The following is a 17051-nucleotide window of genomic DNA, read 5'->3' on the forward strand; positions in this document are numbered from 1 at the left end:
GTATCTCTGGGAAAGAGTCTGTATGGCCGTAGTGAGGGATTCGTGGCCCTCCAGATGGCGCTGGATTCCAACTTCCATAATACATGGCTAGCTGAGGCTCATAGGAACTGGAGACCAACAACATCTGGCCTCCGCACTGGGAGGATGCTCCTTCAGAGTGGAAGCTGGGAAGAATGGAGGAGGGTGTGTGTATGTGTGTGACTAACAGATAGATACCTTGACTCTGAAAGTGGCTGGCCCTTCACAGATCTTCCTAGCAGGAAAGAAGTTTTTTTTAAGTAAAATACAAAATATACCTGTTACCCCATTTTTCCAGGTCAGTAGGTACAATGCTATGATGATAGGGACTCCATACAATAATTATCCCACCACCCACGAGAAAACCTTCAGAAAATTCAGGGAAAGCGGATTTGCTTGGGTGGGTCTTGTGTATTTTTACTTTACTCCTCTTCGCTGGGACGGGAGAAAAGGGGGTTGCCTTCGGGGGGGTGGGGTCCAAATGGAGGTAGACAGAGAGGGGGGTCTCTCCTGCTCTCCCTTGCTCCTAGGGAGGCACCTTGCAAGGAGAAAGAGAGAAAAGGTGGTCAGCAAAGAGGGCCATTCCTTGCCCAGAATCCAGAGGATCTGGAGGGCTTTGCAGCTGCAGACGTGTCTGTGCGGCGTTGCTTTGGAAAGAAAGGGGAGGAAAGGGCTCGCTCGCTCTCACCCGAAATCATCGTCCATAGACTTGAAGTAGAACTTGTAGTTGGGCCGGTTGAGGAGCGCCTTGAAGTCGCCCAGCGTCACCCGCTCGGCCGGGATGGGCACCTTCACCAGGTACGGCGTCTCCTGGTCGTCCAGATGGTAGATGATCTTGGTCTCCGCCGCCGCCATGGCCGCCGCCACTCCTCGCGGAGGACCCCTCAGGCAAAAGGCTCCAGGCGCCGCCGGCCGAGCCCGGGCCTGTTTGTACAGAAGCGGCCCGTCCCGCCGGCAGCGGCGGCGGCAACAACGAAGGCAGCGTGCCTGCCTGCCTGCCCGCCTTGCTTTTTCCCTTCCCTCGCTCGCTCGGGCGGCCTCTCAAGCCAGGGGGGCGGCTCCTGCGGGCCAGGCAGGCCTCGCGCTCCCCGTCTCTCGCCTGCCTTGTTCAACTGCCAGGTCCCAGCGCCGCCTCAGAGCGTAAACTCCGGCCGCCGCAGCGCCTCCTGAGGCTGAGGCGTCCTCGGCTCCTCCCCTCCGCGGCGGCTTCTCTGGCCGAGCGAGCGAGGGGCTACCTCCGTGCCTGGCTGCGCTCGACGCCGGGCCTCGTCGCCCCTCTCGCCAGCGAAACCCTCCCCCCGCCTGCCGGCCAGCCACACGCACACCCTCGCTCGCCTCTCACCAGGCCGGCGCTCCCGCCCACCGCCCCTCACGACTATGGCGGCTGCAACGCAAACGCACAGCCCGGGCACGAGAGCTACCTCAGCGAGGTGGCTTCTGCTTTTAGAAAAAACGTTTTTAAGGCTCCAATCCAATACATGCCTCCTCAGAAAGAAGCTCCATTGGGTCCAGCGGGACTTACTCCCAGGTAAATGTGTATTGGATTGCAGCCTCAGAGGCAGATTCGTGGAAGAGTCTAGCAGAACAGAGCCTCCAGGTTCAGAGGGCAGGCAGCAAGGTAGGGCTGCGGCCGCGTGTTTTTGTTTTGCTTTCTGTAACAGGATTTGCATACCGCTTAATAGTTTTAAAAAAAACCCTCAAAGAGGGGTGTTTTTTGTTGTTGATTTATTAACCCTTCCTCCCAAAGGAGCCCAGGGTGGCAAGCATCAAAATGCCTGAGTGAATGGGGATGTTTTTAGATTTCTCCTGAAAGTTCATAATGAGGAAGACAGAGGCACCTCACCACGGAAGGCATGCCACAAATGGGGAGGCATCACCGAGAAGGCCCCGTCACAAGGTCAGTCTAACTAGGCAGTTCCCAGCTGTGGCATCAGCACCAGAGTCTACCCAGCCAACCATAGGGCTTATATTTTACATAAAATACACAATATAAATTAGGATTATCACTAAAAATGAAGTTAAAAACAAGTATCCCATTGGGGGGGCTTCACTGAAGCCTCTGGCCATTTTGGTGACTTGTTTTTGGAAACGGGTTACTGAATGAGGTGGCTTCGGGCCTGATGACGCAGGGCACCTCGTATGTTCTTACCCTACCCTTTCCTTGTCCATCTCCGATACTATATTATTGTTCTTATTGTTTTTATTTATTAAATTTATATTTCAAAAGGAGCCCAGGGCAGCAAATAAACAAGTTTTAAAACAAAAAAAATCTTAAAAACAATTCCAATACAGATCCAGACTGAGATAAGGATATCTACTTTAAAGGCTTATTGAAACAGGAGACTTCAGCAGGTGCCGAGAGGAGTTTTCAGTAGGTGCCAAAAAGACAACAATGGCACCTGCCTAATATTTAATGGAAAGGATTCCAAAGGGTAGGTGCCACCACACTAAAGGCCCAATTCCTTTGTTGTGCAAAACAGGCCTCCGGATAATATGGTACCTGCAGGTGGCCCTCACCTGCAGAGTGCAGTGATTGACTGGGTACATAAGGGCTAAGATGATCTTTCAGGTATCCTGGTCCCAAGCTACATAGGGGTTTTTACACCAAAACCAGGACCTTGGACTTTGCCCAGTAGCTAATGGGCAGCCCATGCAATTCTTTCAGCAGCAGGGAAACATGTTGGCAATATCCTGCCCCAGTGAACAGGCAAACCATCTTTTGCACCAGCTGCAGCTTCTGGACCAACTTCTAGGGCAGACCCACATAGAGCACATTACAGTAATCCAGCCTGGAGGTTAATTTTTCTTATTCTCTTTTTTAAATTTCTTATTCAGTTTCATTACAATTATATTGTGCCTTTGCTCCTAGGAGCTCAAGGAGACACACATGACTCTCCTCCGGCTTTATCCACACAGTGTGAAGTAGGTAAGAGTGAAAGACAAGTGACTGGTCAAAGTCATTCAGTGAGCTTAATCTTTGAGTATTTGAACCTGGGTCTCCCCAGTCTAGTCCAATGCTTTAACCGCTACACCTACACTGTCTCCCTGGTGTGTACTGACACCTCTCTGTGCTTCCTGAAATTAAACAAATATCATTAATATAGCGTTTTAAAACTCCATAGTTGTAATCACAATTCCTAGGGAGAATTAGAATCCCTGCTTCATAAAAGTCAAATTCCACCCTTATCGGAGGGCCAAAAGGAGAGGGCCTTCTCAGTGGCGGCCCCCAAATTAATGATCTCCCTGACAAGGTGTGCCTGGTGCCAACACTGTTATTTTTTCGGCACCAGGTCAAGACTTTCCTCTTCTCCCAGGCATTTTAGCATGTGTTTTTCAATTGCTTTTTAAAAAATGTGTTTTTAAATTTGTATATTTGTTTTTAATGTTTTTAATTGTTGTAAACCGCCCAGAAAGCTTCGGCTATGGGGCACTGTACAAATGGAATAAATAAATAAATTGTGAGAGCACAACAGAGGAAGTGATCTGCAGTTAGTAGTTGTGAATACAAGCGTGTCTCACACACAGAGGTTCATTTGGGCGCTCAGTACTTCACTCTGCCTTGAAAAGTAGCCCCAGTTCCCTGCCTCTTACTGAGTTTTTCTATAATCAAATATATCCACAAACATGTCTCCATAAGTCCTATCCTGGCTTCCCCAAAATCCTCTTTTCCAATTTCCCTATGACATCTCACTAAATATTTCTGTTGAACTACCCAAATCATATTTGGCCTAATAGCAGGTTCATGGCTCTGGAAGTCGCCCAATTAATCCGTTTTCAAGTGCCATCTGCTTCCCCCTGCCCTTTCATATCCTCTTTCTATCCTCAAAAGGACAGCAACTGACCAGGAAAGGAATCTTAAGGTTGTAGGAGACAGCTCCATGAAAATCTCAGCCCAATGTGTAGTAGTTGTGCAAAAAGCAAACTTCATGCTGCGGATTATTAGGCTGGATTTAGAAAGGGAAGAGGTACCAGAGATCATATTGCAAACATACGTTGGATAATGGAATGGACCAAGGAATTTGAGAAGAAAATCACCCTGTGTTTTATTGTTGTTGTGTGCCTTCAAGTTGATTATGACTTTTTTTTATCATTAATTTTTATTCAAATTTTCAAAGACAAAAAACAAAACAAAACAAAAATAATTAAACAATAAAATAAAATGTTGACTTCCGATTTGTTGCAGATCAGTTATAGGTCTACAATATATAACAATCCTGTCTCTAAAATTATATTACAAAATCACTTTCCTCCAGTAGCCATCCCAATTAATCATCAAATCTCATAAACATTACTTTATTCTTTCCACAAAAAGTCAAAGAGAGGTTTCAATTCCTTGAGAGATATATCTTTCAATTTTTCTCCAAATAAACATGTCGCTTAATCCATCTGATTCAAATCTGTTAGGTCCAATAATTTCAATAGCCACTCTTCCATTATCTATATTAATTCCATCTTCCATCTTCAATAATCTTGTTAAGTCCAGTAATTTCAGTAGTCATTCTTCCATTATCAGTATCCCATAATAATCTTGTTGTCATAGCCATAGTCCAAATAAACATATCGATTAATCAATCTCGTCAAATCTATTAGGTCCAATAATTTCCATAACCATTCTTCCATTATCAATATTAATTCCATCTTCCATCTTCAATAGTCCTGTTAAATCCAGTAGTTTCAGTATCCATTCATCCATTATCAGTATCCCATGAGATCTTGCTGTCATAGCCATAGTCATATAATAAGAGTCTGATGGGAATTTCTTTTATCACAAATATTTCCTTGCCATCAATTCTGAATATGTTGCTGAAATATTGTTGTAAAGTCATATCTCTGTTCTTTTTTACAAAATGCACCAGCTCATCTCTTAAGAGTTTTTCCATTGTCACATATCTGTAGTTAATTCCATAGATTTTTTCTATGTCAAGCTCCATCACATCATTCCAGTCAAGAAAATTATCCAAGACATTGATAACTTTATCACTAATATCTTCATTAATTTCTTCAGAGACAACGTTGAATTCCAAACAGTAAACTTTATTTCTAACATCCATAAACTCCAGATCTTTTTCCAATTCCACATTTGTTCCAGTCTCCAGGGCTTGTATCTTCCCTTTAATTTTTCTTTTCTCATCTCTAATCCCATCAAACTCCTCTCTCACAGAATCCCCTATTTCTTTAAACTCCTGCGTCATTTTGCTAAATTCAATTTTCATCTCCTGTCTACCCTGTCTCAGGGTTTGTTTCATTATCTCAATCTCACTCATTATTTTCTGAAACATAATTTCTTCCGTGGTCTCAGTCACTTTCCTGGTTGCCATTCTTAAAACCACAAAAACAAAAAATTATTTCAGCCACAATTGGGTTAATATTCCAGGCTTGCTGACATCAGTGTAGACAGTACAGCCTGCCTTATCTCTTATATGTTCAGGAAAACAAAACAAATTTAGTTCCCAGCTTCAAACAGTTAGTGGCGTCGTGAACAAGCAGATTCATCAAAATGAAATAGACCAAAAAAAAAAATAGTCCCAGACATATAATACTCCAAAGTTCGTAAATCAAATTTATTTATTTTTTTCCCTCCTCAAAATAGCAATCCCTCTTCCGTTAGTATCTTTAGAATGCACTTCCAGGCCAGCTTTTTGCAATAAAACAAAGATAAGCTTTTTCGATTTCTTTCCTCCTTAATTTCGTGAGTAAAAGAGAAGAGCTATAACTCACCCAGAAGATCTTTATAGCTGATTCATTGACAAATCTCTTTTTGCTGCAACAATTTAAACCAAGTGAAAAAAAAAATAGAAAGAAGGATGCTTGCCTGTTAAGGTCCGTTTTTCTTTGAAGAAAAGATAAACGTGTTGCTTAATCAGTAAGAGGTTGATGGAAGTCCGTCCGCATTGCTGGCTGAACTTTCTCTCATAAATTAATGAAATTCAGTCCTCCCAACAAAAACAGGCTTTGTGATTAATCTCTACGTTTCTCCCTGCCCGGGAGAAAATCTTTACCAGTCAAAAAGAACGTTCTGACTGATTTTAGAACTGAAAAAGCTTCTTCTGAGACTAGAGCTCGTCTCAAAAAGCAAGCACAGGCGAAGCCATCCTTCCCAGAAGTCAAGTTGATTATGACTTATGGCGACCCTATGAATCAGTGACCTCCAAGAGCATCTGTCATGAGCCACCCTGTTCAGATCTTGTAAGGTCTGTGGCTTCCTTTATGGAATCAATCTATCTCTTGTTTGGCCTTCCTCTTTCCAATCGGAAAGGGTGTGAGATGGGTGTATTTTATCACCCTATATGTTTAATCTATATGCAGAACATATATGGTAAGCGGGATTGGACCAAGATGAAGGTGGTGTGAAAACTGAAGGGAGAAATATAAATAACTTAAGATACGCAGATGATACCATACTATTAGCAGAAACCAGTAATGATTTGAAACCAATGCTGTTGAAAATTAGAGGAAAGCACAAAAGCAGGACTACAGATGAACATCAAAAAGACAAAAGTAATGACAACAGAAGATTTTATGCAACTTTAAAGTTGACAATGAGAACATTGAACTTATCAAGGATTATCAATACCTCGGCACAGTCGTTAACCAAAATGGAGACAATAGTCAAGAAATCAGAAGAAGGCTAGGACTGGGGAGGGCAGCTATGAGAGAACTAGAAAAGGTCCTCAAAAGCAAAGATGTATCACTGAACACCAAAGGATCATTCAGACCATGGTATTCGCGATCTCTGTGTATGGATGTGAAAGTTGGATGGTGAAAAAAGCAGATAAGAGAAAAACCAACTCATTTGAAATGTGATGTTGGAGGAGAGCTTTGCACATACCATTGGCTGCGAAAAAGACAAATAATTGGGTGTTAGAACAAATGAAACAAGAACTATCACTAGAAGCTAAAGTGATGAAACTGAGGTTATCATACTTTGGACACATCATGAGGAGACATGAATCACTAGAAAATAAAATAATGCTGGGGAAAACAGAAGGGAGTTGAAAAAGAGGAAGGCCAAAGAAGAGATGGATTGATTCCATAAAGGAAGCCACAGACCTGAACTTACAAAATCTGAAAAGGGTGGTTCATGACAGATGCTCTTGGAGGTCACTGATTCATAGGGTTGCCATAAGTCAAAATCGACTTGAAGGCACATAACAACAGAAAGATCAGGGAGTGGAGCCATTTCCAGAACAGGACCCCATTATTGGAATGAAAGGCATGGCACATCTGGCTCTGAGGAGTGGAGAAGAAAGCTTGCGGAATTGCCACCAGTCAGCTCCTATAGTGTCCCCTCCCTTCTCCAGCTGCCACCACAGGAATTTCTGCAGAACCATCTTGTGCTGAGGGGACTGAGATACAGCAATACCTTCTAAACAAACAAGATGTCTTTTCCATTTTATTGTAACTTTAAAACAACAACACAGATGCTTATTGTTGTAATAATCTTATATAAACTGACTTGTGTGATCCACCTGGAGACCGGTATGTAAACACTTTAAATAAAATAAAATACCCTTCTCTTCACCAACCTGAGACCCTCCAGATGGTTTGGGCTATAGTTCCCATCAGCCACAGCAATCACAAAACATCTGGAGGGCAGCAGATTGGTGAAGGCTGGCATATCAACTCACAGACACACAGAGACAGTTCTTCCCATTTTTCATATCTATCTTGTAGTGGTGTCTAATGCTACCAAGAAAGAAGATAAGAAGACGCTTTCTTTTGCATGTTGATTCTGGAGTATAACTAAGGCCCCATCTGCACTATACATTTAAAGCAGTATTATACCACTTTAAACAGTCGTGGCTTCCCCCAAAGAATCCTGGGAGCTGTAGGTGGAGAGAGTTGTTATTCTTATTTATTTTATTTTATTCAGCTTATATCCCGCCCGACTAGCAAACAGCTCTCTGGGTGGCAAACATAGAAACATATACAATAATAAAATTACAAGATCAGTATAACAAATATAAAAGTACATCATCTAAAATACCAATTACAACATTTACATAAATAACTTAGATTAAAATGCCTCAGAGAAGAGAAAGGTTTTAACCTGGCACCGAAAAGATAATAGTGTCGGCGCCAGGCGTACCTCCTCGGGGAGACTATTCCACAATTCGGGGGCCACCACTGAGAAGGCCCTAGATCTTGTTACTACCCTCCGGGCCTCCCTATGGGTCGGGACCTGGTGGAGGGCCTTCGTAGTAGACCGTAGTGTACGAGCCGGTTCATAACGGGAGAGGCGTTCCTGCAGGTATCGTGGTCCCGCGCCGTATAAGGCTTTATAGGTTAATACCAACACTTTGAATCTGGCCCGGTAGCATATTGGAAGCCAGTGCAGGCGAGCCAGAACAGGTGTTATATGCTCAGACCGCTTAGTTCTTGTTAGCAGTCTGGCCGCCATATTTTGCACTAGCTGTAGCTTCCCAACCGTCTTCAGAGGTAGCCCTACGTAGAGCGCGTTGCAGTAGTCCAAACGTGAGGTTACCAGAGCATGAACCACTGATGTAAGGTCCTCCTTACTCAGATAGGGACGTAGCTGGGCTACCGACCGAAGATGGTAGAACGCATTCCGTGCCACCGAGGCTACATGGGCCTCGAGTGATAGGGAAGTCTAAACTTCAGCAAGCAGTGATCTGACCATGACAAAGGGAGAGATGTAAGACTCCCCACATCCAGATTACTATCCCCATGTCCAGTAGTAAAAACAAGGTCGAGAGTATGCCCCAATGTATGTGTTGGGCCACTAACACGTTGAGACAGCCCCATGGTTGTCATGGCGTCCATGAAGTCCTGAGCCGCCCCAGACAAAGAAGCCTCGGCATGGATGTTGACATCCCCCAGTACTAATAGTCTGGGGGATCTCAACAATACCTCCGAGACCACTTCCGTCAGCTCAGTTAGGGAAGCCATTGGGCAGCAAGATGGGCGGTACACCAAAAGAATTCCCAGTCTGTCCCTCTGGCCCAACACAAGGTGCAAACACTCCAGACCCGTAACTGCATGGACATGGTGCTTGGTGAGTGAGATGGAACTCTTATAGACCACAGCAACCCCACCTCCCCGACCCTCAGATCTCCCATGATGCTGAACCAAATACCCCGGTGGGCAGAGCTGGGAGAGACTAACTCCACCCTGCTCGCTCACCCAGGTCTCAGTTATGCATGCCAGATCGGCTGCCTCATCCATAATCAAATCATGGATGAGGGAGATTTTATTTATTTTATTTTGTTAGGAGACCCGTATTCCTCTCCCAGATCTACAATTCCCAGAGTGGTTAACAGCCAATCCCTCCTCTCAGGGACCTCTGGCTTTGCAGTTCTGAAGGGAATAGTGGTCTCCTACCAACGCCTAGCACCCTGAACGACCTACAGTTCCTATGAATCTTTGGATGAAGCCATGACTGTTTAAAATGGTATTATACTGTTTAAATGTATAGTGCAGATGGGGGACTAAGAAATGACAAAATGACAGAATTAAAGCTAGCACATTCCAGCTGTTACTCTGTTAAAGCAAAAGCAACAAGGAATCTCATGACGCCTGAAAAACTAGCACGTTATTGTGGCATAAGCTTTCATGGGTGGGAAATGCATGGAGTCTCAAGGTGCTGAGTTGGAATTTATATGCAGATTTGACACTATCAGACTTGGGCTGAAGAAAGATTGGAAGTAGCTCCCTCAGAATGACAAGCAATTGCCCCTTCTTTCTTAGGTGTTCCTGTACACTGTTCAATCCAGCTTTGCCACTTCTCTACTAGATGTGAATAGACCACATCCAAGCTGATTTGACCTTTTGCCCTGTTCACTGGGCCTTGTTTATATTTGCATAACAATAGAATAGCTATCTCTTGCATTGCCAGACCTCATTACCTTATAACATTTCCCTTCCCTCCCTGGGGTGAGAGCTAGAGATGTAAAATTTGCAGAAATTTTGAAGCCATGGAAAAAACCCAGTGTTTTTCTGGAAAAAAATGGAAATTTTTGGAAAAATGGGGAAAATGCAATATTAGCAGTTTTTACAGATTGAAAGTCACTTTGTTACTTCGGGAACATCAAACGTAATTATGTACAAGTTGGTTTGGCATAAAATTATCACATTTGGTATATTAAAAGTATATTTTATTCAAACAATTATTACAAATTGAATTTACTTTTTTAAATTTTTATATTTTTTCTAACAAATGGATCTACCAGATCCTGAACTGTAAGGAACCTCTTTCGTTTTGCCAGTTTATGAGGAGCAGGCAAAAAACCATTTTAAAAAACAGAAGAAACCATCAACATTAATAACAAAATTATTTATGTCTCTGCTAGTCCTCCAGTGTCAAGCAGACATAAAACATCCATTCCCATAAAAAGAACTGAGAAAATGGGAGAGACCAAGATTCAATGAAACATTTTATTCATCATGCTAAAATAAAACATTCCATAATTCATTTATTCATTTTTTTTTCAATTTTTCAGAAAAAAACAAGGCTTCAGAAAAAAACAAAAGAAAACACGGTTTTTCCCCTAATTATTCCGGGCCGTCACATCTCTAGTGGGAGCTAAATCTTGTGTAGGGCAATTGTACAGGTGACTATTCAGAAGTAGGCATCACAGCGTTCAGTAAGACTTACTCTCAAGTAATTGTGTAAATGATTGCACCCTAATACTTTCAAGTGACAAAGGATTCTGCTGGGCATACTGCACCAAACACAGCTCCCGCTGGAATGTCATACAGACACCAATTCTCTCACATGTAGGCTTGCCCAGATGGAGCTGCAGCTTCTGTTTGCAGAAGGACTTGGGTGTACCTGATCCTGTCAACAGCTAGAGGTTAGCTGATATCCTCCAGACTGGATCTTAATGTGAATTGATTTATATCTCGGAAACTCCTCAGTCCACAGTTGAGCAATTTTCTCTGCCCAGCCAAAATGCCACAGCATATGCTAACTTCTGAGTTGTCCAGGACTCAAATCTTGCCTGATTTTACAAAAGGGGGAGAGTACAAATGAGGTCGCTTTTTAGATTCAGTTCAGAGATGGAGGTTGTAGACTGAGTAACAGTGCAATGCAATACATGTATACTCAGAAGTAAGCTTCACTGGGTTCAATGGGACTTACTCACAGGTAAGGGTATATTGGATTGCAGCCTAAGTCCTGGAGCCTGTTTAAATTCTGCAAATTAGGTACAGTTGCACAATTTCTGATTTTGCATAATTCATTCTGCTTCTACTAATGGAAAGGGACAAAAAGATATGCAAGGCTGAAACTCCACCTCTTCCCATGACAAATCTTATTTAGCAATCGCCCTGGCTAAGATCTCTTCAGGCTTTGCATACACTTTCAGGCATATCTTGGCCCATGAAGGCTAAAACCTTACCTAAAAACCAAAACAAATGAAAAGAAAGATTCTCAGGAATATAGAATTCAATTGTCTAATGTTGCACTCACAATTCTTTCTCTGAATTAGCTTTCATGTAGCCTTGAACATAAGAGATGGCTGTGTTTTGTATTGGAATTTGTTATTCCCATTGCTACACTCAGGCTAGTTACATTTCCCTCCCCCGAAAGTGGAACCATGCCAGTCAAAACAGGCAAGCAGGCAGGATTCTACGCCCTAGTCCAAATTCCATCGCTCACCAAAGGGGTTTATCAGCAACTACCCTGACACCCATTTTCTGTTTTCACTTTGGCAATTTTATGAACAGCACCATAGGAGATGATCCCTCTCCATTTTATATAAAGGAATATGCTCATGCACCATTTAATTCAAGCTTGGGGCAACATCCACAATGTGCCTGATGCTTAAAATTAATAATTTTCATACTAGCAAAGTGCTTGAGGGCCGTGGCAGAGATGGGGAGAAGGCTGAGATAGTTCAAGGAATTAGGGCAAAGGGAGTATGTGTGTCTTTAAATACAAATGGCATGCAAACAGGTCAGCCCCCCTACCCTTTGGGTGAAGTTGTCATTTCCCACGTTATCATGCAATGATACTATTGCACATAGACAAGACTGGGTGGGTTTAACTTAATATGTTTTAGGGTTTTTTTAAAAAATCAAGATTTCAGGTTTGGTTACTCTGAAAGAAAGGCTTTAAAAGTAACATCACCGGACACGATCTAGAAGGCTTAAAGACATTTCAGACTGTTGTTTCTGATCTCTAAATTATTCATAATGGTTTTATTTTCATACTCACACACTGCTGTGTAAAATACACTTTGGGAGTAAATCCCACTGAATCCAATAGGATTTTCATTCAAATGGGACTGGCCTGTCAGATTCTTTTGTTCAACAAATCCAGAAAAGGCTTCAAGACGAGCATGATCTAATGCCATAACTAAGGTGCAATAAAAATTAGATGAGCAGAAAATATTTTAGTCTGGCATTTCTCTTTCCTATTATTAAATAATAGTATTTCAAAACTTTACCACCAAGACAACAGTGGAAAAGAAAATAGCCCAGGAGAGCATGAGGAAGAAAAATTAGGAGAAAACCTAACTTTGAAACAGCTCCTGTTTACATGTGTCCCTTTAAAAGACAGTAGAGTGTCACTTGCACCACTGGCAAACTGGCACTTTCAGAGCACAGAATTCGAGCACAACGCTGAACACATTTGTTATGTGGCACAAAATATGTTCTGCCTCTAACCACAACAAATCTAGAATTACAAGCCAAACCCATTTTAAATCATCTTTAAATGGTTAAAAGAGAAAAACCTCAGATATCCAGAGGTATTTTTAAATGCCTGCATTTTAAAGAGCTTGTAAACATTTTGGGGGGTGGCAGGGGCTTTGTTGTATGGGTATCCCTAAGCAGTTATAAGGTGAAGGAAACAGGCATAGTCAAAGTAGACAGTATTACACATACAGAGCATATAGCTTATCATCAGTGCAGCAGCATCAGGAGGGGTAAGCATTTTACTATGCCTCTTTTCAATTTAGTGGTCAATAAAACCAGACATCTCCAAGATCCAAGAGAGAAAAAGTTTTAAAAATGGGAACAATTCTTCTCTAACTTAAAGGGTATTAATGCTGGGCATTACTCTCCATTTCTCATTGGACCATTTTAAGACTGATTAATAATGAGAGCTAATTTTTTGCCACAGCAAATAAATAGTGCCCCTCACAAAGACAGCAGGATGGAAAGAAACATCTTCTATACCTAGAATATAACATCACAGGAAATAAACAATGGGAAACTGCTGAACTACAATTCAAGGAAGTTCAATGCTATCACTTGTGAACTGAATTGTGACAAAGGTGTTTTTTTTTGTGACAAAGGTGTTTTTTTAATCACACGTTAATTGGCTTAACAGTGCCAGCAACAGTTTTTTGTCAATGGTCACTATAAATACCATCTGTTCTTTTCTGCATTTCATTTGCTTCTGACCTTACTGTTTACAATCTCCTCCCCCTGCCCCCAGTCATCCTGTGCATATATACCTACAGCTCAGCATGACAATTTCTTACATCTGATGCTGACTGTTGTCCACAAAAACGTATGTGATAATAAATTAGACTAGTTTAAGGTGTCACAAGACTATTGTTTTTGGAGCCTATTCCTGGTTACCACCAGGAATTTGAACTGTGTCTCCCCCATGTCTTGTTTTAAATATGTTTTTAAAGTGTAGTGTTTTATCACTTGTTTGCTGCCCTAGGCTCATTCTGGGAGGAAGGGAATTAATTTATTAATAATATATTTAATAATTTATTCCGTGCTGGGCTCAAGTTGCAGGAAGCCAGATTTCAGCTGAACATCAGGAAAAACCTCCTAACAGTTAGAGCCATACGACAATGGAACCAATTACCTAGAGAGATAGTGGGCTCACGACACTGGAGGCATTCAAGAGGCAGCTGGACAGCCATCTGTCAGGAATGCTTTGATTTGGATTCCTGCATTGAGCAGGGGGCTGGACTTGATGGCCTTATAAGCCCCTTCCAACTCTACGATTCTATTCTATGATTCTATCATAAATAATAAATGTTCGAGTTGCTTGGGCAAAGCCATGCACATACTCCACATAAATGCCTTGTTTTCAGGGGCCCAAATCGTGACCAACTGTAACACAGCATATGTCAGGTGACAAGGTATGGTGGTTCACATCAGAAGCACTTCCAAGATTTATTTCCATTCTTGATTGCATTAGCCAGCCCATCATTGATAAGTTATCCAAAACAGGCTGGCTAATAATATTCTAACAAAGGAGAAACTGTTCTTTTAATTCAGAAAATCCCTCACCCCAATCAACCAGTTTAAATTCCTGCTAAATCATTGGTAGAATCTAGTCATAACAAGTATTTTGGAACTGCTATAAAAACACACAACATGGAACAGACCTTAAGATCACCACTAAACATGTCTTTAATTGCTACAGTTGCTGCTGCCTCTCTGGCTGCTCCCCCCTTGCAGGTCTAGATAGGTGTAAAGTCTTCTGCCCACTTAGCTTAGCTTCATGACACACTTGAAAACTATGTACTGGTGGCAGACCTCCCAAGGGTCCAGGCATTACTTGCGTGGTTTGTAAACGTGCCAAGCAATGAACCACATGGGTGGAAAACTTTCCATGTACACTTATTGCTTAGGGAGCTACTGCAGAGGCAACAACCACATCATCAGTTAAACTATGTGTAAAGAAGATTTAAAAGACCCTTCTTTTAACCTAACTCTAATGTCTACCAAGATTCAAGACTTTTGCTCAGATTCCAACATTACAGAACAGACAGCCCATTCTTTATAGCAGGGATGTTTAATTGCTCCCCAAATTAAATATTGACAGACACAGAAAACACTTCTTTCCCAACATTTACATAAGGATGTGGTGACAAGAGAAGCCCAACGCTAATGTCAGTGTTTATGCTCTTCCCCCCAACAGGCAATGTTTCCCCAGACACTTTAGTGACTCCATGTGTGTCTAAATGGCACAACAGCACCGATGCTTACAGCCACCTCCAGACTGGCAAAGCTCAAGTTACCGTCCTCTAGATAGAATGCAGCCCTTTCCCAGAAGAAAGATCTATATGTTGGCCCAGACTACTGAACTCAAGCAGTTGCCCGCCATGCCTCTGTTTCCATTAGTAGAATGATGGACGCTGAACTGCAACTCGAGAAGATGGTTGTTTGAGGACTTTATCAGTGATAAGAATGGTGCAAGGAGGAAAGGTGGAGAACATGGAACCACATGCTCCTATGCCAAACCCAGAACCACAGGCCTTCTGATGTCAACATTTAAAAAGAAACCAAAGTGTTTCTTAAATTACACATAAAATAGGGATAGTCAATATAGGCCATTATAGGTATTGCTGGACTACAACTCCCATCATCCCTGATCACTGGCCATGCTGGCTGGGTCTGATGGGAGTTGTTGTCCAGCAATGTCTGGAGGGTATCACAATAGCCATCCCCAATACAAAAAACTTCTAAAATTATCTGCAGTATGTGACTGACCTAGCTTGCATCTACACTGTGTCAGTGTTTTCTGAGGGCAAAGCAGATCACCAAAAAAGTTCTGTGAAGTGATATATGAACTGGTCAGCAGATGCAGGGGACAGACTCCAGCAGCTTCTTGATCCGAGACCAAGAACATCTGTTCCACTACAAATGGGTGGGGAAATGGATCTCCTCTTCCAGATCCAAATAGTTAGACTGGCCTGTAAGCAGGCTTGACGTGGACAAAAGGCTCCCACCGCCAGGAGCGGAAGAACATTTCCTTGCCGCAGCTTTTTCATTTATGAACAAGCTCCTTGTGAGGTAGGTCAACATTTCCTCCATTTTGTACGAACAGAAGTGAAACAGAAAAGGCTCCATGATTTTGGCAAGGGCTGCAATGCCAAGCCGACATCCAAGCTGAAACAGAAGCTAGCCCAACTGCAAGAAACAACCTCTTCTTCTGAAATCTCTCAGTATCAATGGACAGCTCTGCCTTCCATCAACAGCGTGTCAGTCCTGAGGTTGGGCTTCTGAACCCCTTTTCTGTCTCACACGCTTTACCAGCAGGCCCTTGAGCCAAGAAGTGGGAAAGTATCAGCTGCACATGCAGCGCTCCAGTAAAGTCAAAGGGCTCCTGGTAAATTTGGTCTTAGGGACCCTCTTTCATGCAACTCAGAAGTGGCTCAACCCCCAATAGTTAAAGGTTGACATGGAATCGGTCTGTATTAGCCTCTGTCACCACTTACATCAGCAGCAAAGCCCCCTGGCCCAGTGGATAGCTTATTTATACAGCACCACATATGGATAAGTCCATATATGTGTGTGTGTATGTGTGTACATACACTCACACACACATATATGTCTCTGAAAGATCTTAAACATTATACAGGTCTCTGGCTCCCCCCCCCCCGTTGCTCTTTCACTGTCCTACATGCAGTGCCTTTTCAGGGGTAGATGCTAAGTACATAGATAAATAATGGGATTGTCAGTCAACTTGGATTATCAGGTCCCACACGGACATGCCATGCACTGGGTCTTGCTCTGTCAGTTCATCAGGCAAAGCCTGACACTGCGGCCCTCTTTTTTGAAGCAGGGAGCAGGGGCATCGCTTTCTGATGGAGGCTGCCGGGTCAGTTTTGCTCTCCTTCAGATGACTCCTCTTCGGCCTCCTCTAGCCACTGGATAAACTTCTGAAGCTGATGGAACAAACAAGATGTAATAGGAGATAAAATCAGTGAAGATGACTACCCACTAGAACATCAACAGTTTCAGATATCTTCGTGGCCAACAGATGAGATCAGGAAAAAACAGGGGTGGAGCACCTATAAAGGCTGATTAACATCTGCATGCAGATTGCTCAGCGTCTCATCATTTGACTATTTACCACTCAATCACATGCTACATGGGACTTACATTAAAAGAATGAAGTGGTAGAATGAACTATACCCTTTCAGGCTCAGACAGAGGCTACTAACAATGATGGCTCCACTCTTGCCTCCACTGATGGAGGCAGCATACTTCTGAATACCAATTGCTGGGACTTGCAGGATGGGAGACTGCTCTTGCACTGCTTATGGGCTCTCCCAGAGGCATCTAGTAGTAGTAGTAGTAGTAGTTTTATTATT

The 17051-nt window shown here is 42.7% G+C and overlaps 3 protein-coding genes across 5 annotated transcripts in view; 1 reads left to right on the forward strand and 2 right to left on the reverse strand.

Annotated features, from left to right (window-relative positions):
• The window catches only part of DVL3 (dishevelled segment polarity protein 3), a 68214-nt gene extending 66819 nt beyond the window's left edge, over positions 1-1395 (reverse strand). The window contains exon 1 of one of the 3 annotated variants that reach the window (XM_061637501.1): positions 707-1395. In XM_061637501.1, the coding sequence (XP_061493485.1) occupies positions 707-873 (167 nt within the window). In that variant the 5' untranslated portion in view covers positions 874-1395. The remainder of the gene's footprint in view (positions 1-706) is intronic. The other 2 variants (XM_061637502.1, XM_061637503.1) reach the window with 2 other exon arrangements.
• On the forward strand, positions 872-10814 carry LOC133389718 (uncharacterized). Its single transcript, XM_061637744.1, has 3 exons — positions 872-920; positions 955-1546; positions 10760-10814. Exons 1-3 carry the CDS (start codon positions 872-874, stop codon positions 10812-10814), a joined length of 696 nt encoding a protein of 231 aa, XP_061493728.1.
• EIF2B5 (eukaryotic translation initiation factor 2B subunit epsilon) overlaps positions 10400-17051 on the reverse strand; it is a 37430-nt gene continuing 30778 nt past the window's right edge. The window contains exon 16 of the mRNA XM_061637504.1: positions 10400-16622. Within this exon, the coding sequence (XP_061493488.1) occupies positions 16557-16622 (66 nt within the window). The 3' untranslated portion in view covers positions 10400-16556. The remainder of the gene's footprint in view (positions 16623-17051) is intronic.

The sequence above is a fragment of the Rhineura floridana genome, chromosome 7, assembly GCF_030035675.1.
Source record: "Rhineura floridana isolate rRhiFlo1 chromosome 7, rRhiFlo1.hap2, whole genome shotgun sequence".
Classification (NCBI taxonomy): Eukaryota; Metazoa; Chordata; class Lepidosauria; order Squamata; family Rhineuridae; genus Rhineura; species Rhineura floridana.